The following is a 24862-nucleotide window of genomic DNA, read 5'->3' on the forward strand; positions in this document are numbered from 1 at the left end:
TTAATGAAAATATACATATACCATGCATATAATGAAAATATGCATTTTTCTCCAATATTACAAGGCCTTTAGCTCTCTTATCACTTTACACCTTTATAAGAAGAGAAATAATTTAATGGGTAAAATAAAACCAGGAAATAAACATATAAAGAACTGTGATAGCTAAACACAAAAGTGCAGAAATATCACAGTTAACAGTGATTTATCTGTTTGTTCCAGACAGTCTGCAAAATGGAGATCAAGACCTTGTTACAGCTGACGTGTGTGAGCTTGTTCTTCTGCACCTACAACCAACATGTAACATCCCAAGGTATTTCAAAATGACTGTTTAATGAAGGACATACACCTAATTTTCACAGCTCTTAACCTCCTACTATCAGGTATATTTCTGCTGTGTTACTTTTACTGTACTGCCTGTCTGCACAGGTACAAAGGTTCCTGTTTGTGCACCCCTTCCTGTATAGGAAGTGAGTTAAGCTGTATTTGTGTCTGTATTTGTTTATGCCCACTGCCTCTTGCCCTTTCACTGGGCACCCTGAGAAGAGCCTGGCTCCATCCTCTTTGCACCCTCCCTTCAGGTGTTCATACACACTGAGAAGATCCCCCTGAGCCTTCTCTTCTCCAGACTGAGCTGTCCCAGCTGCCTCAGCCTCTCCTCAAATGACAGATGCTCCAGCCCTTTTTGGCACTTCACTCTTGGCAGAGGATCACCTCCTTTAATCTGCTGGCAGCACTTTCCCTGATGCAGCCCAGAGCACTCAAGGTCCATTTCTGACTTGTGTTCAACCTGGTGTCCACCAGGACCCCAGATCTGCAGAGTTCCCTCCCATCCACCCAGGTGCCCCCCTCCGTCAGCCTGTACTGGTGCATGGTGTTGTTCGTTGCCAGTGGCAAAACTTGGCATTTCCCTTTGCTGAACTTCATTAAGTCCTTTTTTTTTTTTTTTCTCTCTCCCCAGGAAAAGCTGCACCAGGGGACCCTTGGGGTCCCTTCTGAGCCATCATTCTCTGATTTTGAGATAAGTCCCTCTCTGCCCATTTTCCAGCCTGCTGAGGTCCCCCTGAGTGATAGCGCATTCATCTGGTCTGTCAGCCCCTCCTCCTGGCTTTCTGTTCTCTTAAAACCTGCTGAGGGTGTGTGGGGGTAGATGCTGACAGCACTTCCTAGGGGTTTTTTATACTTAATGTATGCTGTAAGTAATTTTGCTCTGCCACTTTCACACATGCAAAGAAACTAATCTGACCTCTCTGAAACCTTGTGTTCTGACATGGCACAGATATAATAGAGGTGGCCAGCAGATTTTGATCTGTCAGTTCAACCTCAGAAGTGTTTCTCTGCTCCTCAGACACTGGACACACATCCAGCCTTTAATGAGGTATCTCAGACAGACGAGAGATCCCTTTCTTAAGGTTTCTGCTTAAGGTGATGCCTGCAGAAGTTTCTTGCCATCTCTGACTTGCTGAAAGCTAAATGTCTGCAAATCACAGGCTCTCTGCTTTCTAATCTCAATACTGCATATTTTTTTAAATTGAAGAAGGCTCTGCACTGCTTTGCCAGTGTCCCTGGTTGTGTCCCTGGCTGCACGGGTGGCCTTCCAGCAACCACCACAAAGTCCAAGGCTTTGCCACAGCAACATCTAGGTTTTGCAAGCAGCAGAGTTGGTCCTCATCCCAGAACGGATCAGAACTGGCTCTGCCTTTAACAGAACAAGGGCTTGTGCCCTGTGCTGCTCAGGGCTTTCACGCTGTCCCCGTGGCAGCGCTCGGCTGGCAGGGCCGGTCCGAGACGAGAACTCGGAGCGCGGCCAGCGCGGCCATGCCGGGGCAGGCGGAGCAGCGCCCGGGGCCGGGCCGGGCGGCCGAGAGGCAAAATGGATCTCGCTCTGCTCTTGGCAGCACTCCTGGGACTCCTCATTGTCAAGGCTCTTTTGTTTCAGCTGAGAAACCCGAGCTCCCCTCCTTGCATCAGGAGCTGGATCCCTTGGTTTGGAGCTGCGTTTCAGTTCGGGAAAGCTCCTCTGGAGTTTATAGAGCGAGCCAGGAACGAGGTAATGCGTGTGCTAGCCTGCCTGCTCGTGGGTGCGTGCTCAGGGTGGCTGCCTGCAAGGGGAAAGGCAAGCAGAAACTTCTGCGTTCAGTTTTGCCCTTTCCTGTCACGTTTTATAACGTCAGGAGCATTTAAATGGTGAAGAATCGGCATAGTGCCACCAGCATTGGTGAGTTGTGGATCTGATCCAGGCACGATCTCTGTGCTGTGATCATCCTGTTTGGACCTCTGCCGTTTTGCTTTTTGCAGTCTGGCTGTGTGTTAATCTTGGTTTCAGATAATGTGGAAAGCTCTATGCCAAGTGCCGGACCAGGAAACTACTTATTTGCATGCCTAAAGTTAGGCGAGATTTTTGAACACCAGCTGGTGTCTCTCAGCATTCAAGCAACACAGATGTGCTTGGCAGATAAAATTTTCTGTCCTAAAAATCTTAACTAAACATAGGGGTCAGGATTTACCCCTTGGACTTGAATTTTTCTGTGTCTGTCAGATAGAAAGAGATCAAATTCTTAATTTCTAGATATTTAATAATAACTGACATAAACCCCAGTTTCCCACTTTCATTCAGGGATTATATCACCTGCTACTACAGTGTCATCAGCCTTGAGTGTTCCATGCTGAAGGATCACACAGCCCCACTACTTGCAAAAACTAGCGAAAAATGAAACCACTGTTACATCCTGAAAAAAAAAAAACAAACCACATCAATAAATAGTGGATGTTTAAAATTTACTTTTTTTCATTTTGAACTGCTAGATTTCATATTTGTATTTCTTTTTGAATTGTTATAAACTCATGATGTTAAAGCAGAGGATTAAATCTGATCTTTGAGAACAACAAGAGCTGTCAATCTTGTATTAAAGCACATTGGGTGCATCATGGGGTAAGCTCAGAGGTATGATCTGGAGTTTCTTGGCTTCTCTGTGCTTGACAGGCCAGTTTAAATTTTATATTACTGTGTCTTTCCTGTAGCTTTCATCTGTGCAAATGCACACTCTTTGGTTCTGGATTAATTAATTTTGGTGTTCATTTGCCTGGAGACCCTCTAGGCTCCAGGCTGATGCTGTGGCAGCTGCTGACACATCTGCACACTCCAGGGACACCTGAAGGACTTTATAAACCTCTGGTTTTGTTGGACAGAAACTAGAACAAGAAACATTTTCAATGGCTGAAAACTCAAAACAAGAAGGAAGAGAAGGCTTTCTTACATCTTTCCCTTTACTGTGTGTTTGCTGGTAGGGCCTTTCCTTTGGATTTTAGTCCAGCAGCTCCTTCTGACCTCTCCCTGTGGCCCCCTTGGGCCAAGGGGGATGTCTCCATCCATCCCTCCCAGGTTGGCCACCTGCCTGCAGCACCATCACCTGACAGTCTCCCTGCCTCTGAGGAAGGCCACTTGTTTGTTGTCCCCTTCCTCTCCTTAAACCCTTCTCAGGCACTGAAGGTCTCCCTCCCTTCCCACCTCCCGCACTGGCACGCTGTCCTGAGGCCAGGAAAAATAAGTCTTTTCCTGCTTGCTCCCTTTTAAAAGAGTAGGCACTGTTGGAGAGCACAGCCAAACCAAACAGGTGCTGCTGCCAGAGGGGTCATTAACAGGCACTACAGGGCTTGCAAAATACATCTGCAACAATTCCAGGCTCCTTGATACTGCCAGAATAAGGTTGTGTCCTTAGTATGAGTGAGCTGGCCTCGTAAAAGATGTTACAGAAAAAGGCTTTAGGCAGTGTGAAACCTCCTCATCGCTGCAAGGTCATTATCTTCAGGGGAGACTCTTGCAATTCCTCCTCTGGATTTTAATCCTGCAGACTGTCAAAGTGACACTCATGTCTTTCTTAATTCCCTTCTTAACTCCTTTCTTCCTTAATTCCTTTTGTGTCTGTCCTTCACTGTTTTTTCTCTCAAGTCCTGGGTAACACAGTAAAGTTCCACTGCTTCCAGCCTGCCCTTTGCTTGGAGTTTGCTGCTTCTATTTTCCTCCCACGGAAGAACACGTGGGCTGGGAGAATTGTCTCCTTTCCCCCTTGTGTCATCACTGGGACTAAGAAAAGAAAGTTCCCCTGCTCTAATAAAATATTTAATCTCTTGTCTAATAAAAGATACCACCTCTTCCTCCTCAAGCTGCCTGGTGAGACAAATTTTGTAGCAGTCTGGAATGGACAGGAAATAACCAGAACCACCATACCCCATAAAATACAGGGCGATCTGCTTAATGAGGGGTTCAAAAGGTGGCTCCCCAGTTTGCCTGGCAAACATGGTACGAGTTAGTAAGGAATTTCAAATTCTTGTCATCAGTTTGCTAATTAAGCAAACGGGAAAAGTTCAGTTAAACCCAGGAGATTGTTCTGCACTGTTGTAGGGACCTGTGGGATCCATACATCCCTCTCAGAGACAGTGCTGAATTGGGACAAGGTGCTGTGTCCCAGGACTGTTGGCCGCTCTGTGTGGCTGGATGAGGGATGCCTCATTGGGTTACTCTGCAAGGGACGCATGGAGGGGAGCAGGCTGGAGAAGGCTTCTGGTGGAGCATTTCCATACTCAGTGTCCACAGCTGAGTCACTGAAGGTCTGTGACTGGTCCCAGGTGTAGAAGACCAAAATGCTGCAGTCCCTGAGCTAGAGAGAGGACATGGAACTGACCCTGTGTGTGTGCACACCCAAGGGAGAGAGAAGAAATCCACCCAGTGCTCCCAGCTCCCAGCAGAGCTCTTGGTGCAATGCAGCTGTCTCAGCTGAGAGTGGTTGCCCCCTGTCAGTGCCCCTGGGGAATATGACTATTTCCCTGATTTCCTTTGGGATTTTGGAGAACATAATCCTGAAGTTTTTATTTCTCTGGAGTGTTACTTTCTTTAGGCTTGAATCTGTCTCTTACTGTGGCACTGACGTGTTTCCCAATTTTGGAAAAAAAATTAGCTTTCATGAGTGAAAGCAATAAATCCTAAAAGGATTTTCTTTTCTTTCTATATCTCTCTATGTTGTGGAGTGTCCTTAAAAGCTGTTTCAGGGCAGTACCGTGGGTGCAGTGCTGGCAGCAGAGCCTGCACTCCATTGGTACCTTCCCATAACACAAGTGCAGAGCTGCCCCACAGCTCATTCCAGGAGCTGATTTTATTGCAGTGTAACATCAATGCAATTACACATTTTGACAGATGAGCAGTCTGGTTATTCAGGTGTCTGTCTGGGACAGCAGCCAGTAGGTGATGTTCTGTAAGAGGGTGTAAGGAGCACACCCAGGTGGGAGAGTATGTAGCCTCCTGCTTTTTCTTCCCAGCTCCTGGTTTAGGGTTTTGCTAGGCTGGAATTTGCGCCTATATGATTTGACCTAATCTCTTTGTTACCCTATGTATAAATTTGGCTTCACAGCAATGCACAGCAGTGAATCCTTAATTTAATCATGACTCATATAAATAAAGTATTCTGTCTGGTTTTGAACCGTCTAACTCCTAATCTCAAGCCCATTAGCTTTCTTATTATGAGGAACTGAGAATAATGATTATCTTTTCCTCTTTTCCTGGGATCTAAGTTCACTTAATCTCCTTTTATTGAAATATTCATGCATGTTGTGCATCCCTTTGACTTTGACTAGCACAGAATGTCCTGCTGAGATGGAATGGGCAGAAACACAAATTAAAGATGTAGGCACAGGATGGGTTTAGATGTTTCTTGTCCTTTTTCCTCTCCTTTCCTAGCAAGATAAGAGCTCCAGATTAATTATCATGGAATGGTTTGGGTTGGAAGGAGCCTTAAAGATCATCTCATTCCAACCCCTCTGCCACAACGGACACTTTCCACTATCCTAGGTTGCTCAGAGCCCCATCCAACCTGCTCTTGAACAATTCCAGAGATGAGGCATCCATAACTTCTCTGTGCAACCTGTGCCAGGGCCTCACCATCCTCACAATAGAGAATTTCTCCCAAATATCCAGTGCAAACCTACTTGCTTACAGTTTGAAGCCATTTATTAGCACTTGCATAATAGATTTTGGAGTAATTTCAGAGTATCATTATTCTAAGCCTTCTTCTGTGACATTTCTAGGTCTTCTCATTTTTTTAGACTCTCAAATGACTCCAGATCATGAGTAAACTTTTACTTCTTCCAAAGAATGAATTAGAAAATACTTCTAACACCACACAACCTTATGTCTCCCTAAAAACTGTACTGGGCTCTTTTGCAGTACATCCTATTTATCCACTACTAATTTCAGTCTTTAATAACACTTACTGTAATTTTTTGAGTACCAAAATGACTCTGAGGCTTCCCAGGTCCTTCTGGCACTATGTTTGCCTGTCCATCCTCCTGTTGCCGAGGATGATTTAACAGATCACAATAGGGAGTTCTGCAACATCTTATTTTAATTCCTTGAGAGTTCTGAATTGAAATATTTATCACTGTTTTACCTAGAACTTGTTTAAGTCCATTCTGCTCAATACTTCCTCCAAAACAAGGTCTCACTCCATCACTCTCAGTGAAAGGCTCCAAGGTGGGACTTGTCCTACCCTGATGTAATCCCTAACTCAGGTTCCTTCCCCACTTGGTTTCCTTACACCTTGAGTGTTTATAGGCTCAGCAGCACACTGGGAGGCTTCCTGCATCTGGCATGCTTGGAAAAGTCTCTGTTGATGGGGAGGCAGATTGCCTTTATTAGTTTGATTCTCAAACCTTTCTTAGTAGTTTAATTTTGCTTTGCATTTATCAAATGTCATATCTATTTGGACACAAAATTCTGCTTTCTGAAAGATTTGTTTGAATATCTGCCATAACAGTGTTCCTCTGTGAGACTGACTTATTCTGGAGAAGGTCATCTATGGAGCTTTCTTTCTTCAGTTTTGTTAAATACTGGTCTAGTTTTAATGATTCTAAATAGATTGCAGGAAGCTGGATGAGATTCAAACCCAGATTGTTGTGTGGGTGTTTGCAGGTTACCAGGATGGTCGCTGGATGGGTAGTTGGTGCTGTCAGTGGAGTCCAAGGGCAGCTCAGCTCCCTCCAAAACCAGGAGTGCAGGAGATGGTCTGTTGAGTTGGTGTTTGGGATCCCCTGACTGCACAGACTTGATTTCTGTTGTCTATTATGGGAACTCAGACATCTTGCTCACATGTAATCACCTAAAATAAAGTGTTCCAATCTTTAATTGAGTGTGACCTTAATTGAATAAATGTTATTGCAGGCTGCTATTAGTTCAAATTTAATTTTATTTTAAAATTAGTTTAAATACATTTTAATGTTAATTTAAAATTTTAAACATCAATTTTTAAGCATGGTACAAATTCACTGATTTTTATCCAGACTGATGATGAGGACATGGACATCAAAAAGCAATCTTAGAAATTTAGCTATTATAGAGTCATGGAATCACAGATTGGTCTGTGTTGGAAGGCACCTTAAAGCTCATCTTGTTCCACCTCCTGCCATGGGCAGGGACAAATTCCAGTGGACAGGTGCTCAAAGCCTCGTCCAGCCTGGCCTTGAACACTTGTTATTAAAACAATATTTTATTTATTATCACCCAGAGAGTTAGAACTGTCATTCTTTCTTTAATAATTTGTAGTTGAAGGACACAATCAAAATTCAACTGATGCCAGGAGGAATCTTCTTCTTGGCTTCAAAGAGCTTTTGATGAAGCAGGATTTCCACTACAGACACCAACAGCAAAAGAAATGGTTTAAGTCAATGGCATAAACAATGTGAGCAAGGTAGAATGATCTTTTTATGCCTACATCTGACAGACAGAAGATATTACACATTTGTTTTCTAGTTTGGAGTATTTACAAATATCAGTGATCATTTTGACAATGTAGGAACTCAGAATTGAATTCCTATTGCTGGAAGTTTCAAGAAGGGTCTAGGATGTTAGATTAAGGGAAGATGAAATAATGATTTATGGCATCAAAAACCTTTCCTGAATGTCAGTCAATCTGTTCTGCTCAAAGGTTGTTCACTGTTTTGATATTAATCTCTACAAGAAAGAAATCATTGGTATTAGGAGACAGGGAAAGGGGAAAGGAAAGGAAAGGAAAGGAAAGGAAAGGAAAGGAAAGGAAAGGGGAAAGGGAAGGAAAAAGGAAAGGAAAGGAACCTGAAATAATAAAAATATGCAGGAGGGTGGACTCTTTTCCTAAAACAGTGTAGACTGAAATTGTAGGATTATGGATTTTTACAGTATTGGTACTTTGCTGTAGCAGCCAAAGTATGCAGAAGATAACCCATACCTTGAGTTCTCTAAATCCACATAGGTTGTATTGCTTGAGCTGCAAAGTAATTCAAATATAAAGTGTTAATTTAAGAGAAGAAATGTCTTTACTCTGCAAGAGGTCAGGCACTTACCACATTCCCTTCTGGTCATAAGTCTGCAAATTTTGGTCTGATTCATGTTCATCCTGTGCAGTTCTGACCCAAGGTGAGCAGAGGGCAGGAATGACCAGGTCCTCCCTCCTGACCTCTCAGCAGCACTGAAGTTGTGCTGGGGCTCCTGCAAAATGTCTTAACAATGTACTGACAGGAAATCTTTGTTTGTTCCAGCATGGACCTGTGTTCACAATATTTGCTCTGGGAAAACGGTTCACTTTTGTTACTGAGGAAGAAGGAACTGAAGTATTTTTTAAATCTGAAGACTTAAATTTTGAACAGGCAGTACAGCAAGCTGTCAAGAATGCAGGTAACTGAGACCTGTCTCTTTTTAAAAGGAAACCAAATCTAGTTACCCAGGAACATTAAATCCCAACCAAAAGCCTGTTGGCTTTTTGATTATGCCTTAAATGCTTATTTTAATCCATGACTGTGATGTGAAATGGTGAAATTCAGTTTCTCCACAACAACCCAGTACTGTAAACCAGCTGAGGGATTTGGATTCAGTCTCAAGGAATCAGAAGTTTCTGATCCAGGGAATGTTATTATTTTCACCATCCAGCAACCCCAGTTTGAGATCAGGTCCTTTGCTGTGGCTGGACACCCCACATACATGTACCTTGTTAAGAGCAATCATAGGTAATCCTATCACTTCACTGGAAAATCAGCTTGCAGCAATACAACAGTAGTACAACAGCCATTAGAAGAGGATGAGGTGTTTATGAGGATGTGCTTCTATAGCATGGAGACACAAACTGGGGATTTTTCACTTCATTCAGTTTTGTGGCATGCCTGCACATCTCTGTACATCCCACTGGGGGGAAATCTCTGGATTGTTGGTTCTGGCACTGAAGCTTCATGAGGCAGGAAGATGTTACATAGGCTGGGAGAAGCAGAGTCATTACCAAAATCTTTACATCAGCCAGGAGGGCTGCGGGATGGATGGATGGATGGATGGATGGATGGATGGATGGATGGATGGATGGATGGATGGATGGATGGATGGATGGATGGATGCCACATTCCAGGGGGAAACTGAGGCACAAAACCCCCTTCATCCTGGGATCCCTCAAATTCCTGCTCTTTACTGCAGCATTCCAGGGGAAACTGAGGCACAGACCCCCAACATCTTGGCATCCCTGAAATTCCTGCTCCAAATTCCCATCCTGAATTCTCCCTCCTTCCTGGAGCTGCCACATTCCTAGGGAAACTGAAGCACAACTCCCCCTCCAACCCTGGACCCCCCAAAATCTCACTTCTTCCTGTGGCATTCCTGGGGAAACTGAGGCTCCCTTGTCACCTCTGGAGAAACAAAACCCCCCCCAAAGTTCCCCAGGCCCTTGCACAGAGACATTGTCCTGAGAGGGCTGTGGGGTATCCCCAGGGACTGAGGTGCCATCATTCCCATGGAATGCTGACCCTGGTGGCCTCAGTCTCCTGCCAGCTGAGGGCTTGGGGTCACTGCCAGGCCTAGGTGCCCAGGGATGGGTGGGAAATGTCCCCCAAAGGCTCAGGATGATCTCAGGCCAAAGGACCCAGCTGCTGTTGCCAGGCAGGAATGCTGGAGCTGGGAAATCTGCTCCTGGCACTGATCCCTGCACACGCTGCCAACAGAGCAAACGCCCCTGGGGTCATCAGCTCCCAGACGTCTGCTCTGTCACCCACGGGTGCCCAGAGGGACCCTGCTGCTCCTGGTCAAGGGAGCCAATCCTGGGATCCCCCAAATTCCTGCACCAAATTCCCGCTCCTTCCTGGGGCTGCCACGCTCCTCGGGGAAATTGAGGCACAGCCTGTGGTTTTTTTTAATAATTAAATTGCAATTTATTTTATTTGCCTCCAGCCAACAGCTTGGGGGCTGTGCACTGCAGTCCCTCCATGAATCCCAGCCCAGCAATGCCTTTTTCCTCCGGTGCACAGCCGTCCTCCATCACAACTCCCTTCACACCATGGCTGTCACCATGTCACCATGTCTTTACATGGTTACAAGGAAGCTTCCTGCGAATTTTACTTTAGGAAAATGAGGGTTAAGGCATTTAAATTAGAAGTTAACTGTAAAAATGTTCACTCTGTCTTTCAGTGAAAAATCTACTTTCCAAAACGTTTCTGTTTCATTTTGTATTTAGTCTCTGTTCCTGCAGAAGCATTTTATGGGAACCATGGTAACCTCTACAGCATGATGAAGGGGAAGATGAGTCCCAGTAACCTGCACATGTTCTCAGGTACTTTGTGTAAGGAGCTCCATGAGCACATGGCTCACCTGGGCACGGAGGGCACAGGCAACCTCAATGACCTGGTAAGGTAAGGGAGTTTTGCAGCACATCTCTAACTCAGGGCTGTCCTACATGGAAGGGAAATATTTCTGTAAAGAAGCTGGAGCTCAAAAGTCTTACAAAAGTTTTGTCAGGATGCTCATCACAGCCTCATGCTTTCAGGTGGTTCACAGAGTGGACAGAGTTTCATGTAAAGGTGGTTCTCCCAGTTAGAAAAAGCATCTGAACTGCCTGTGTGGAAGAAAAAAGAAAACACAGCATGTTCCAACAAACCCTGTTTCCCAAAAGATGGGATGAAAGCTTCGTTATTTATAAAGAACTTAGAAAAAATGCTTAATCTTCTGCAGGTTGAGAAATTTCCATGTTTGAGCCAAGCTTAACTAAGCCCTTCTGCAACTGACTTGGCTGCCAGAACTTCACGTTAAAAAAAAATTTGTTTCATGTGACAGCAACAAAGCTTTTAACTCTTTCTTCTTCCTGATTATCTGGGTCAACACCTGTATCTTGTCTGTCCATCTGTACTACAAGTTGAATATTCATGGAATCATAGAATGTTTTGGGTTGGAAGTAACCTTAAAGATCCTCTTATGCCATCCCCTGCCATGGGCACCTTCCACTAGAGCAGGTCACTCAGAGCCCCATCCAGCCTGCCTTGAAGACTCCCAGGGATGGGGACAGATGCTGCCTTTGGTTTGGACCTGTTTCTAACACCTCACATTCACATTGTCTTTTGCTGCCTTTTCCTGCATTATACAGTAAGATACAGCTGTTAGTGCAGTTAAATCACTTGGCACCTCTCACTCCAGTTACTGCAATTTGGATTAACTGAGGAAAAATGTGGAAGAGAGGGGCTTTGAAATCTTGTAGGAGGTGAATGGTTCTGTTTTGATAAACAAGGCAAAGTAAAAGTGTTGGAATGCAGCATTCTGAATAATTGTTACTTAGCTGTCTCAAAATGAAATCCATAGAGCCACCAGATGGCCCCCTCTTCCTAATTATCAGAAAATCAGAAAAGTGAGCACTGTTCCCTGAAATACCCATTTAGCAGCATCTGGGACACAGCAAAGGCTGCACAAAAGTTTCCTGGAGTACAGGAGAAGGGTCTGAGGAAGGAGCTCAGGGTTTGCAGGATAATAGAGGAGAAAGCAAGAAAGAGATGAAAAGAAAACAAAAAAGCATTATCTGCCCAGGAAAGCTGCAGCCAGAGGAAGGATGTTTCAGGATGTTTGGTCCAGAGGGGTTTGTGCAGTGCCCAGAAGGTTCATGTGGGTCAAACTGGAATGAGAGGGGTGGTTAATGGAGAGAAGGGGACCTCGGTGGCCAGAGCCTTTCTGCTCCTACTCGAGTGACCAAACCCTAGCTGGTGAAGTTCAGCCATGTGTAGAGAACCAGCCTGAGGTCTGTGTATCTCCTGCCTCTGTTTAAAATCTGAAATAAGTGTGGGGCTGAGGTGTAAGCCTTGTGCCAGCCTTTCCATAATGGTGTGACCCTTGAGTCCCACAGCTTCCAGGGCGGGCAATCCAACGTGCTGCATCCTGCTCTAAAACTGCTGCAGCAGCTTCCCTGTGGCCCCTAAGTCTTGGGCATCTTGTCCTTGCAGGCATGTCATGTATCCAGCAGTGGTGAACACCCTGTTTGGGAAGGGCATCTGCCCAACCAGTCCGAGTGAAATCAAGGAGTTTGAAGAGCATTTTCAGAAGTATGATGAGGACTTTGAATATGCTTCTCAGATGCCCGAGTGCTTCCTGAGGTAAAGGGGCAGAGATGATGATTGTGGTGTACCCACTACAGACATTTATCTTGTTGCAGCGTCGACCATGGGAGACATTTCCTCTGGAAGATGATGCCCAGTTTTTATTGATGGTGTGCCCTCAGGTGAATCAGGCTTTTAGCTGAATGCTTCAAAAAAGTTCTGACCTTATCTTTTGCATTTTCTTGGTATAAAGCAGAAATAACCTGGTTTAGGTGAGCAGAGCCCGGCTTGGACCTGACAGGGAGGAGCAGAATAGGATAAAGAGCAAAGGCCTGAGCCTAAATGTGAGTCCCAAGCTCAGGGGGCCTCCAATGAGGTGTCTCTCTGCTCTTTTCCACACCTCAGCTGTTTTCCCAATACCAATCCCAGGTTACATGTCTGCACTGTCACAGAACTGACCTTGGGTAGAAACACCTAAACCCTGAGGAGGGGCTTCCAGACACTGTCAGTGCTCTCAGGGCCATCATTGCACCTTTAGCACCTTAGAATACCTTCAGAAAGAATTGAGGATGCTCTAAAATATGGCCTTGATTTTCTTCAAGAGGATCATTCTTTAAAAGATTGGCTTATGCAGTCTGTCCAAATCAACAATGAAAACCTGTAATAAAAAGGTACGAAAGTGTAGGAGTATTGCAGTCCCAGGTCCTGGCTGCAAGAGGAGGTCTGGCCAAGGTGAAGTGCTGTTCCTCATGCCAGTCATCACTTCTGTCAGTCAGACTGACGCTTGGCTGTTCATCAGCTGACTGCTGCCCAGGGGCTTCTGGAAAACAACCCAAGGAGGGCTTCTCATGGAAAAGGAAATGTTGGTTTGTGCTGCCTCAGTTAAGTGCTCCTTGTTTGTTGCTTTTCTTTACAGGAACTGGTCTAAATCCAAAAAATGGCTTCTAAAATTATTTGAGAAAGTAGTGTTGGATGCTGAAAGGACCAACCCTTCAGAGACTGCATCCAAGGTAAACATCCGAGGCTAGGAAATAAGATGACTTTGTTGTATATTCTGACTGAAGCAATGGAAGGCAGGAATTACTTCAGTTCTGGAAGAAATAAGTCAAATATGTCAGCTTTTATAGCTATACCCAAATGTTCCAGTATTGCTGTCACCTGCAGTAGGACAGACCCATAACTTTGACTCTTTTTCCTCTATTTAGTTCATTTCAAGCAATTCTGAGAATTAACATCTTCCCCTGGGGAATTTTAAGGCAAGGGGTCAGAGCTATGACCCATCCCCAGCCTGCAGTACCACGCTGCAGTGAGCTGTTGAAAGAGGTGAGAGAAAGACCCTTCAGTTGTTCCATTGAGGGCACCGTGCTGTGAAACTTCAAAACCTTACATGTGCTATTTATAAATCCTGGTGTAGAGTGAGCAGATCCTTCAACAGCCAGACTGGTAGAAAATAGCAGATTACTGGCTTGGGAGCCAAGTACCCTAAATATTGATTGTGTCAAAGCTGAGATAAGTTGTTCCCCTGGTTATTCTCCTGAGCTCTGGCAGGAATTCTGCCGATAGGGCTGACAAATGTGATGGCAGACTGGCCTGGGAATTTTGATCTACCAAATGGTTGTAGGACAGATCATTAAACAAAACAGGTTTTATTTAGACTTCAAAAGCTTTGCATACTGCAATTTATTTAATAAAATAAACCAGATCAGCAGAAAGAAAGAGAAGGCTGGAGAGGAGCTGGTAGTAGGTAAAGAAGGTGCAAGAAGTGGACAGCACAAACTTGATGTCTTAGGTTGGATGGGAGTTTGGAAAAAATCAGCCATTTTTTATTCAAGGTCAGCCTTTTCTCCTCTGAAAAGTAGGCAAGGAAGCTTTGCCTCAAGTGCATGGTTGCCCTGTATTTAAGGAAATACTGTAAACAAAAGCTGATCCTAGAACATTACACAGTTGCTATAGTTCCAAATATCAGCCCATTGAAGTCACTGCTTAGGTCACCAACAAGCTGCCTGAAACTAGGGAGCTTGCTGATGTGTCAGACCATCTCTTTATAAGAAGCACCTTCTAGCATGATCAGAGAGAACATTTTCTTCATTTCCATTTGTTCCACTGGCTAATTCCCATTTTGAGGTTCTTTAAAGCAGAGGTGTAGAGAAGGGATTAGAATAGAGTTTGTTTTTTCCTTTCTTTCACATACAAGCAACAATGGGGAGTGAGGGAACTCAATTCTCTGAAACTTTAAGGAAATGGAAAGCAGTGAAAGTATTCAGGAGGAATTAATGTGGTGCACTGAGTTCTCCTTGCCCTCTGCCTATGTGAGTCTCACTTTCTTTTAATAGCTGTCATCTCTACATTGTGCTTTCCAAAAAAGCCATGACTAACATTACTTCTCTTTGAGAAGCTAGTCCTTGAGCTCTACTAAGCCATGCCCCAAACTACATTTTAATATGTTCTTGGAAATACAGATTATTTTATTTTATTTTTAACAGACACTTCTACAACATCTCCTGGATAACTTGCAGGGAAAACATCTAGCTCCCAACTATGGTCTCCTGATGCTCTGGGCTGCCCAAGCAAATGCTGTGCCTGTAAGTACATCAGCTGCAGAAACACCTTCTCTCTCTCCTGCTCCAAAGCCTGGATGTGGGGAGAAAAGGCTTTGAAGCAGAGGTCACACACACTCCATGGATTCCAAAGAAGGGATTATCACGCCCACATGCATCACTACAAATATACCCAGGCTGCAATGTCACAGAAGCAATGACAAGAAAAGCTCTTCTTGTATTTTTCCGAAATTATGTTGTCCCCTGTCATAACATTTCAGGAACATAAGCCTCACAGCTATTAAGATCACAGTCCTAAGCTGTGAAGAGCGTTTAACTCTGTTTTGAAGCACTGTGGCTGTATTATAGAAAAGACTATTTCAGATACCCTGGTGTTACCAATTGTAAAGAATATCAAAAGCATAATATAGAGTAACTTCATCTGTGTGTAAACCCTCAAGTGATGTTTTTCTCTTTCATTTTTGGGAGATCTGTACAAATGCCAGTGGAAGAAAAGCAATAGTTTGATTCTAGAGCTGTTAAGTTTTGTCTGTGTTAGAAAAGGATTTGCTGGATTAATGATACTGATATAAGTATGCTAACAAGCCCAATATATCTAAGACAGCTTAGGCTGACCAAAGACATTTACAGGAATTTCTCAGATGAAAAATCCATAGCAGCAAAAACATCCTTTATTTACCATGACTACTAAGCTCTTTCCAGCACAGTTATGTCCATTACAGATGTGATTTAGAAAAACATGATAGTGAGTTATTTTTATATGTTCCCCTAACGGATATATCTATGTTTTTTGGAGATTGGATATTACTGCAGTTTAGCCTAAGGGAATTTCTTCAATTTCAGTGAGGTTTCTGTGGATTCACGTGTTGGCATAAGTGGGAGGCATAGCCTGCTGTCTGTTATCAGGATAACTGACATTCCTTCCACAACACTTACTTCTGTAATATTCAGCTGTAAATAGACATACAGATATTTTTCTGTTTCTCAGAATAGTAACAACCACTGTTCTGGGGAATGGAATGACGAAAGAAAAGGCCTTTCACCTTCCAAGGGCATTTTTTACAAGCACTTTAAACCCTTTTATCTGAAACAATTCAGTTATCCCTTCTTAGCCCATGGAGAGAAGCCACAGTGTCCAAGTGCTGTACAGTAAGGCTAAGCTACAAGATTTGCTTTGCAGAAGGAGGGCTGCATCCATGTCAGTCTGTTTGGGAAATAACAGTCAGAGTTTCATCCCTCACCCGCACAGATGGCCCATGACCAGATCTGTGTGCAGGCTGCACCTCCCGCTAGCTCAGCAAGAGGAGAGAGACTCCTGGCATTGCTGCCAGTCCTTCTGGTTTCATCCTGCTTAAGAGGATTTTCTCCTTTCCTAAGTTTCTTGATTTTCAACTTCATTGCATAATCAGTTAGCAAATTATTTCTAAAGGGGATATACTACTCCTTGGTTTGCTGTTAATTAAAACTTTTCCTGCCCATTTTACTGTGACTCACTATGACAATGCCCTGCAAATTATTTAACCTCGTTTCTGCAAATGCTAGTATGAATTTATTTTTCTTTCATTCCTGCAGCTAAAACTAATCATGCATGATGATTTAGTAGTTCATTTAACACCTAGTTATTTGAAAATAAAGGATTCTGTGTTTCAAAGCTCCAGGCCAAAGCTATATAATGTTCCCTAAAGATAAGTACACAGCAGATGACTAGACATAATCTCCCAGGAGCTGAGCCCTTAGATATGGATTTACCCAGGAAGCACAGCTCCCCATGCATCTCAACCACAGCAGGCACACACAAAGAAAGTCCAAATGTTTTCACCTGCCTCTGTGATTTGCTAAAAAGATACTGTCATTCTGTTCCATGTCCCTCAATTCAAGGATTTCCATCTCTGTTTAGGTTGCATTTTGGACCCTTGCTTTCATACTCTCTAATCCTGCCATTTACAAGAAAGTCATGGAAGACCTGGCTTCTGTTTTCGGCAAAGCAGGTAATAAATGTGATTTTGTCCTTCTGGAAGCTGGAAGTGATTTATCCCGTGTTGGCCCAGCACAGGGCACACTTGGTCAGTGGCTGGGAACAATGAGTGTTCCAATTAAGGGTACTACTGATAGCATAGAGTCCAGCTCTCAGGTCTTTACTCAGTATATGTTCAAGATGTATTTCTAAGCAAAAACATCTCTGATGTTAGCAGAAGGAAGTAGGAAAAGAACAGTATGTGTTTGTCTCTTCGTTCCTATCAGAAAAGAACACTGTGTGTTTGTTTCTTCATTCCTATCACTTAAACTTAGATTTGTATTTCCCAGTCTTGTGCTTTTTCCAGGTACCTAATAGTTGAGGTCTTTCAGTTCAGGTGCTTTTCATGGTGTGCTGTTCACCAGAGTTACAGCCATTCATGGTTAAAAAATAGACCAGGAACTGTTCTTTTCTGTCATCAGAGGCAAATTTTTCCAGCATGGTTAACCCCCCATGAGTAACCTCTTTCCCTCAAAAAGCAGTCACCTATTGGTAGCAGTCATTCCCATATGCAGTCCCTTGGACCAGAGTTAAACTTTCACAGAAGCTCTTTGTTGACATGGGTCAAAACTGCATCAAGAAACATGTCAGTAATTAACCAATAAAGAAAATTCCTGAAGCCTTTCTCCTGGCCTGGTTTCATTTTCTAATGTTAACAGAGCCCAAGAGCTCAGCCATGGCTTCTTGTCTTGGTGCCTACAGTCCCTGAGATTTCCATGTAGTATCCTATGAAAGCACAGAAAAACTCTGAAGATTTTTAACTTCCAGCATGACTTTGTTTGGCCCCTTCCATCTAACACAATATCTACACCTACCTTAGAGTTATTGAATTATGGCTTTTCTTAAATGTTACTGATTTGGGTCTGTTTATTTACTTTGAAATATAAAGACAATTTTTGTGTGCAAACAATGCCTTGAAGTCTTGAAGTATTTCACCGACAGTCCTAAAGCAAGACATGCCAGCCTGTGTCAAAGCACGTATGAAATGTAATTTTTACATGGAACCTTCTTTCTCATGCCGCAACAGGTAAAGCTAAACTGGAAGTGTCTGAGGAAGACCTGAAGAAGATCCCTTTTATTAAATGGTGCACTTTGGAGGCCATACGGCTGAGGTCTCCAGGTGCAATCACCAAGAAAGTCATAAACCCAATTAGAATTAAGGTGAGGTTTGGTTGTGGGCTTTTTTTTCCCCAAAGAATGCTATGTGATTTGTCTGGAAAAAGTCCTCCCAATAGATATGGGTAAAATTACAGTGATAGAGATATTCCCCAGCCTCATATATATATTCTTTTTAATAGATTTGTTTATCATCATTAATTTATGAGTGGTTTGGATTGTCTGGCTCACAGTCTTGCCTTCAATTTTGAGTTGATTTAACATTGAATTGAACTACAGATACTGATGGCATATAAAAGAGGAATCAGACACAACAAGTTTACTAGAAGGATCTACATTTTAGTTACTGATAAGACTCCTTTTTGTCCTCTTCACTACCATTCAGAAGGGAGGTGTCAGCATTCAGGAATCTGGCAAAGAAATGCTTGGGAAAAAACCCACACTCTTAAGGAATCAGTGCTCATGACTATTTAAGATTACTGATCAAATTATCAGTATAATCAATCTACTGTCATAGAAGGCTTTCTTTGAGTTTCTTTGCATTGAAGTAAGTATTTAACAAAATATTTAGAAAAAGAAAACAGCTCACATGATAAATCAAGAAGCAGGAAAGACAGAAATAATGCTTCTGATCTTTTGATATCGAAAAAACCCCAAATTAGAACACAAATAATCTTTCCAACTTCCCCATTGTTTAGGTTTTATGGAAAAAAATAGCAGCAGCAAGAAGAAACTTCAGACATGTAATATGGCCACCATGGCTTTATCACCCTCACTTGTCTTTTCTTAAGATCTTCTGCTGATGGACGAGCACTACCAAGGAAGGACTGTTTTGTGAGATTTTTAGTTCTTTTCTTAGAGATTTTTCTCTTTTCAGAATTTCACCATCCCTGCAGGTGACATGCTGATGTTGTCACCATATTGGTTGCACCGGAATCCAAAATATTTTCCTGACCCAGAAATGTTCAAACCTGTAAGTTGTCACTCTTAGTGTGGATATTTTGCTGTCTTTTCTTCCCTTCACTTATTTTACAATAAAAGCATATGGACAAATGTGCTTAAATCTGGCTGGAGAATGGCCTTGAATACAGGGACATAAAGGAGGAGCCTGTAGGAATAAAAAAATCTTTTAAATTCAGTGACATGTTGCAGGTAATATGGTACTATTTTAGTATCACTTTGATCCTGATCTTATCGCTCTCTGTAACTCCCTGAAAGGAGATTGCAGCCAGGTGGGGGTCAGTCTTTTCTCTCAAGTAAGAGCTGATAGGGTGAGAGGAACCAGCCTCAAATTGTGCCAGGGGAGATTTAGGTTGGATATTAGGAAAAATTTCTTGACTGAAAGCACTGTGAGGCATTGGAACAGGCTGCCCAGGAAAATGGTCAGCATCCCTGGAGGGGATGTGTAGGTGTGGCAGCTGGGGATGTGGTTTAGTGGTGGATTGGCAGTGCTGGGTTAATGTTGGACTCAATGATCTTAGAGGTCTTTTCCAACCTAACCAATTCCGTGATTCCAAGTATTCTCCTCTCCCCACCGGATGATTTCTCAGAGGTATTATCTCTGATAATTCAGTAGTTAATCTAGTTTCTTGATTATTATTCCACTGCAGGTGGCTGTGTGGGCAGGCTTGTAACTGCTCTTTTTAGCACCATCCAATATAGAACAGTTTGTCTTTTTTATAGAAATACATCAAGAAGTAATTTAAACAAAACTTCCCTTCTAGCAAACTCTTCCTGATTTGAAATCCCTTTTAACAATTCCTGCTTCTTTGAAATCTGAAGCTGAAACTCTGATACAGCAGCTTATTTTTAAGTAACTTTTTTTCTAAAGAGCAAGTTAGCTTGTTTTTTAGAAACTCTCCCTTTTTTCAAGAGGAATAGATGAGTGCCCCTTGGACATTGTCATCCCTAATGTATGACCTTGCTTCATCACCACGGAGATTTTTTTTCTTCTTTATTGGATTTTGATGCTGACAGGTTTCTTCCTCAGAAATCTCTAATCAGCCCTAGCTGAAAAAATCCCCCTAAAATAGATAAATGCAAGATGATGTCTTCTCTGGGACAGCTTCATCAGAGGAGTTCACCACCAGAAGCTTGACAGGGTGTTACTTGGCAGAGTAGCACTGAGTTTGTGGAGGCTGGTACAGTTTGTCACCCAGCAGTCATGAGATGTGCTTCTCTCAGTGTCACCCACCAGAACTTCAGCCAATATTGCCTTGTTCCTTGTGTAGTTCCTTGTCCCTTTCCTCTCAAAGCAATTTAGGATGGAGCAGGGGTCCCTTGGGGTACAGACAAGCTGTTTTTTGTGAAGAGTCTCATCTTCTCACACACTGGCTTACACCAGTTAAAGCTCATAGACCTTGCATTTGTCTGTCTTAGAAATGTTTTTTCTGTGCAAGATGTGTGTGAGCTATTTGTGTGTCATGACACAATTTTGTGGCTGAGGCTTCCCTCAGTACTGGTTGAACATTTGCATTTGTAGATACCTTTAAAAAGAGAAGGTTGCATTTTAATAGCTCAAGATGTAGGATTTAGGAAATTGGGAGGTATAGGAAAACTGCTTGAGGGGTAATTTTGAAAACTTCTCCAGCATTTTAAGGCACCTAAATGTGTTTCAGATGGAACCCTAATTTCTTTCCCTGATTCAGTGTTGACTTTTGGATTCAGACTCTAATACTAACAGGTTGAATGCAAAAAAATGGTATTAATGCAACTTTGTATTGAGGATTAGCTGTCCAAGGTCATTTTTAGCCTGAAGAAATAAAGTTAAGCTTTATTTATATAAGGCTGATTTGGAAAAGTTTCTTCCCACAGGATCGTTGGAAAGAGGCAAATTTAGAGAAGAATGCTTTCTTGGACAGCTTTGTGGCATTCGGAGGAGGGAAGCATCAGTGTCCAGGAAGGTCAGTGAAACAGCTGGAGTTTATTTATTCCCAAACCCTGCAGAGAACAACTCTCTTGAACGGGGCTTCTCTTACTCTTGGAGATAGCGTGTTTGCTTTGCTCTTTGTCAGTCTCCTAATGTTCAGCACCATCTGCACCTTGTTTAAACTGATCTGAAAGTGGTTTCATTCCTGGAAAAGACAGGTGAAGTCACAATGAACAGGCAGAATCTGAGACCAAGGGATATTGTCCCCCACCCAGGGAGGAAATTCAGCCTGGCTCTGCCCCTGCTGAGGTTTCTTTTCATGAAAGGAGAGTTGCTCCACTTCCATACACACTATTTTACAGACACAGTTATTTAGGTTGCCTTAAACCGGTTCTAAACAAACCTACAGAACATTTCTCAGGTCTGAGACTCTTTCCATTCTCTGTGATGCCATTAACATTTCTGCTGATCTTCAGGTATCTTAACTGGCTCCTCTGTGTTTGAATCTGGTCTTTGCATGAGGGCACACAGAATTGTATGATGGCTTAAATTGCAGATCCTGTCTCACTTCACTCCTCCAGCAATGCCAGCCTTGGTACTTCCTGCATTCCTTCTGCTGTTTTCTCTGCTGTCCCTCTTCCTGGAAAAAGTCCCAGGCAGCCAGCTGCTCCTTGTTCCTGTGTTCAAACATCTCTGTGCTCAGTCCTCTGCCTTCAAAACCTGAGCTCCTCTGAGACAAAAGTCTCCTTAGAGCCCTTAAGATCAGTCATTTTACCTCAAGTTCCATGTGGAGCAAGGAATCTGGAGGGTGTTGTAGAGGATCTGCATTCTGGAATCTGTACCCTATGGCAGGCTAGACATGAGTGCCAGATAAACTTTGTGAAGGCACTAAAGACATGAGCAAAATGAATAAAACTGCTTTCACCATTTAGGCTTGTCAGAGGGAAGTGCTCACTCACTGCTGTACCTCAGTGGCTTGTACCACATTCCTGAGCTAAATCTGAGCACAGCCTCATTCCCAGCAAGGGCAACAACAAAATTCACAAGAGGCATCTGCAGGTACAGGGAAAGCTGCAAAACAATGTTTCTGAAAGCTGTATGTTTATATATCCTGACCTATATCTTTGTTCAGGCTGTTCTCTGGACTCTGATAACATCTTTCAAATAAGTTTTTGTTTAGAGAGGAAAGTATAACATTTCTACACAGACAACAGATGGAGAATCTTTTTCTTGCTGAGAAACAAGAAAGCTCTTTCAGACCCTTTGGCAGTCCACATGGTAACACACACCTTCAGGTTTTTCAGCAATAATTGTAAAAGAGTAATGTGATGGTCTTGAAAAAAAAGAAAATTAAATCAAGGGTTGTATCAAAGATTCAGGTTGCAGATTACCTTCATACAACTGAATGAAACAATGCTATTTCAAGTTTAAGGTGCATTTTTATTTATTTCCGTAATGAGGTTTATAAATGAAATGTATGTAACATTTAATTTCTCCATTGCAAAAGTTCAGCATAAAATTAAAAGCTACTTTTAATCAAACTGAAAGTTAGTAAATAACTTAGCTGTCCAATATTCTACCAAACTGATGTGGGAAGAGCTCCAAAAAAGCCATTTCTGTGCCATATTTTTTACCTAAGAGAAAAATTTGATGTCAGTTTGACTTCTTTGGTCAAACCAAAATGCAGATGATTACTGCTTGTGTGACTGTGCTTGTCTTACATGGGTGTGTTGTCCCCTCAAGCACTGGGGTCCTGCTGTGCAAACAGAGCTGGGACTGCAAGGACCCAGCCTTGTGTGGTGCTGCAGGCTTGGAGCTTGGGCTATATCCCACCTGAGCTGGGCTAATAACCATCAAAATATCTCTGCACTCCATTCCCCTGAACCAAGGCCCCCAAAAGCTCAAGGCAATTGCAGTATGAAATCACAGGGATAATTTGGGTCTGAAGCTGTGCTGAAACAAACAAGGATATCCCACTCCAGAGCCCAGGGTGGCTCCATGTGCAGAGTCTGGTGGCTCTGCAGGAGTTACCTTGGGTCTGTGAAGCTTTTTAGCTTCCCTTCACACCTGCCAGGCCAACTCCATGTGCAGTCATGTAGCCTCTTCCCCTGTGAATTTCCCCACAGCTATTTTATCCATGTTTCCCAGCATTTCTCTCTACAGGAGCAAGGTGGTATTAGTGTTTTAACTGGGTATTTAAGACTTGTGTCTAAACTCTGCAAGTGAGTAATCCCATGACCTGGCATAGGTGCACACTGGTGAATGCAGAAAGCTCTTGTATACATAAGCTTTAAAAACCAGTAGCCTGGAGGGTTTCACCTGCAGTTATCCAAAATCTTCTCTGGCCTAAGAAAGACCTTTGGGAGAGTGTTACAGAAAAAAGAAACCATGCCCTTGGGTCTCCTACTGCATCCTAATGCTGACGCATTAAATTATAACTCCCACTGTCACTGCTCTCTGATGTCACCAGGCTCCCAGCTGTATTATATAACTTTATATAGCACAATTAGTCATATGGCCTTTTCTGTTTGACTGCCTTCTCACTCCTAGGAAGTTATTTCAAGTCAGCAAGTGTTAGGAGAACATAAATGTTTATACAGTGGAAAAATCCATAATGATAAGGAGCTGGTTTAAAATAGGTGTCAGAAGGATACTGTCAGTCCAGTGTTTCACGAGAGAAAGAAGGGGCAGCTGCCACATCTGTGTTCTTTGCTGAGCAACAAACCCAAACTACAGCAGTTTTCCTATGGAAGATAAACTTTCAGGCAGAACTAAAGCACAGAGTGCAAAATGTCTCAAAGACACCCTGTTTCTTACCTGATAATAACACACATGTGATGGTCAGTCTGGAGGGCCAATGCTTTCCTTCCTTTTTGTGCAGGTGGTTTGCAGTCATGGAAATCCAGCTGTTGGTTGTGCTGTTCCTGTACAAGTATGAATTTGTGCTGTTGGATGCAGTGCCAAAGGAGGTAAGAGATCCATGCATTTGTGTAGCATTCTCAATCTTTATACCCTTCATTCATCAGGCTCAGCTGAACAACCATGCTCAACTGTGCTTACATAAATTTTGAGATGAGTATTATAAAACATATATCTTTGTTTTAACTCAGAAAATCCAGAGTAATTCCCACAATTCCAGTTAGTGGGGCTGCACTGCCTATATAACAAAGTGCTTACAAGAATGTCTCATCATTGCCTAAACATTACCAGATATTTGATACTTGTTGCTCACAAAAACAGTAAATATGTAATGAGATCACTAATACTTTAAAGATATGGAACCAGAAATAACACTTATAATGCTCTTCCACTCCATATTCAGGGGTGGAAGGTAAATTATTAGAGTAAGACTGAATGAGCAACTGAGACACATAAAGGTTTTACACTTAGAGTAGAACAGCACAGTTGCCACTTCATTATTTGAATATTTTGAAAGTATTCAGAACTGTGAGAGTTTCTTAAAAGCTCATGTGTCACCCTGACAGAGTGACTGGAATAATAATTAACCATGAAGGCCCTACTCTATGGTTTTGACAAAGCCAAGAAATAATTACTGTTATTTGGTCTTGGTTCTCTAAGACTGAAGATGCAAGGATGCTTGTATCTTAACATTAAAGCACAATTGTAATTCCATTAACTAAACTAACTGATGTGTTTTTTCTGAATTTCTTCTTTCTTCAGAGCCCTTTACACTTGGTGGGGACACAGCAACCCATGGCACCATTACAGGTCCGGTATAAATGCCGGGAATGAAAGTTGTGCAGCACTGACCTTTCTTTGCCAGCCCAGGCTGGATGGATGGACCACTGAGCTGCTTCCTAATCCCATATCTTCAGACAGCTCCTCTGCCTGCAGAGTTCTTGATTTCAGCTTTCAGTGCTGTACATTGTGCTGTGCCAAACCAGTGCAGTCATACCTGTGCTCTCCCCTGGCTGCCCACCTCCCAGTGCTTCAATC

At 42.9% G+C, this 24862-nt stretch overlaps 1 protein-coding gene across 1 annotated transcript; it reads left to right on the plus strand.

Moving 5' to 3' along the window:
- The first annotated feature begins 1870 nt into the window (after nt 1-1870).
- LOC115902273 (24-hydroxycholesterol 7-alpha-hydroxylase) lies at nt 1871-24658 on the plus strand. The gene is made up of 12 exons (XM_030945684.1): nt 1871-2047; nt 8560-8695; nt 10509-10683; nt 12256-12405; nt 13265-13358; nt 14832-14930; nt 16804-16894; nt 17948-18081; nt 18914-19009; nt 20851-20939; nt 23787-23874; nt 24587-24658. Exons 1-12 carry the CDS (start codon nt 1871-1873, stop codon nt 24656-24658), a joined length of 1401 nt encoding a protein of 466 aa, XP_030801544.1.
- The last annotated feature ends 204 nt before the right edge of the window (nt 24659-24862 follow it).

This window comes from Camarhynchus parvulus, chromosome 3 (assembly GCF_901933205.1).
Source record: "Camarhynchus parvulus chromosome 3, STF_HiC, whole genome shotgun sequence".
NCBI lineage: Eukaryota > Metazoa > Chordata > Aves > Passeriformes > Thraupidae > Camarhynchus > Camarhynchus parvulus.

Excerpts from the sequence above, each read along its gene's own strand:
- LOC115902273 (XM_030945684.1), top strand. The coding sequence starts at position 1,871 with ATGGATCTCGCTCTGCTCTTGGCAGCACTCCTGGGACTCCTCATTGTC. Across the intron at positions 16,895-17,947 it reads TTCTGTTTTCGGCAAAGCAG|GTAAAGCTAAACTGGAAGTG; the intron begins GTAATAAATGTG and ends ATGCCGCAACAG. Across the intron at positions 19,010-20,850 it reads ACCCAGAAATGTTCAAACCT|GATCGTTGGAAAGAGGCAAA; the intron begins GTAAGTTGTCAC and ends TTCTTCCCACAG.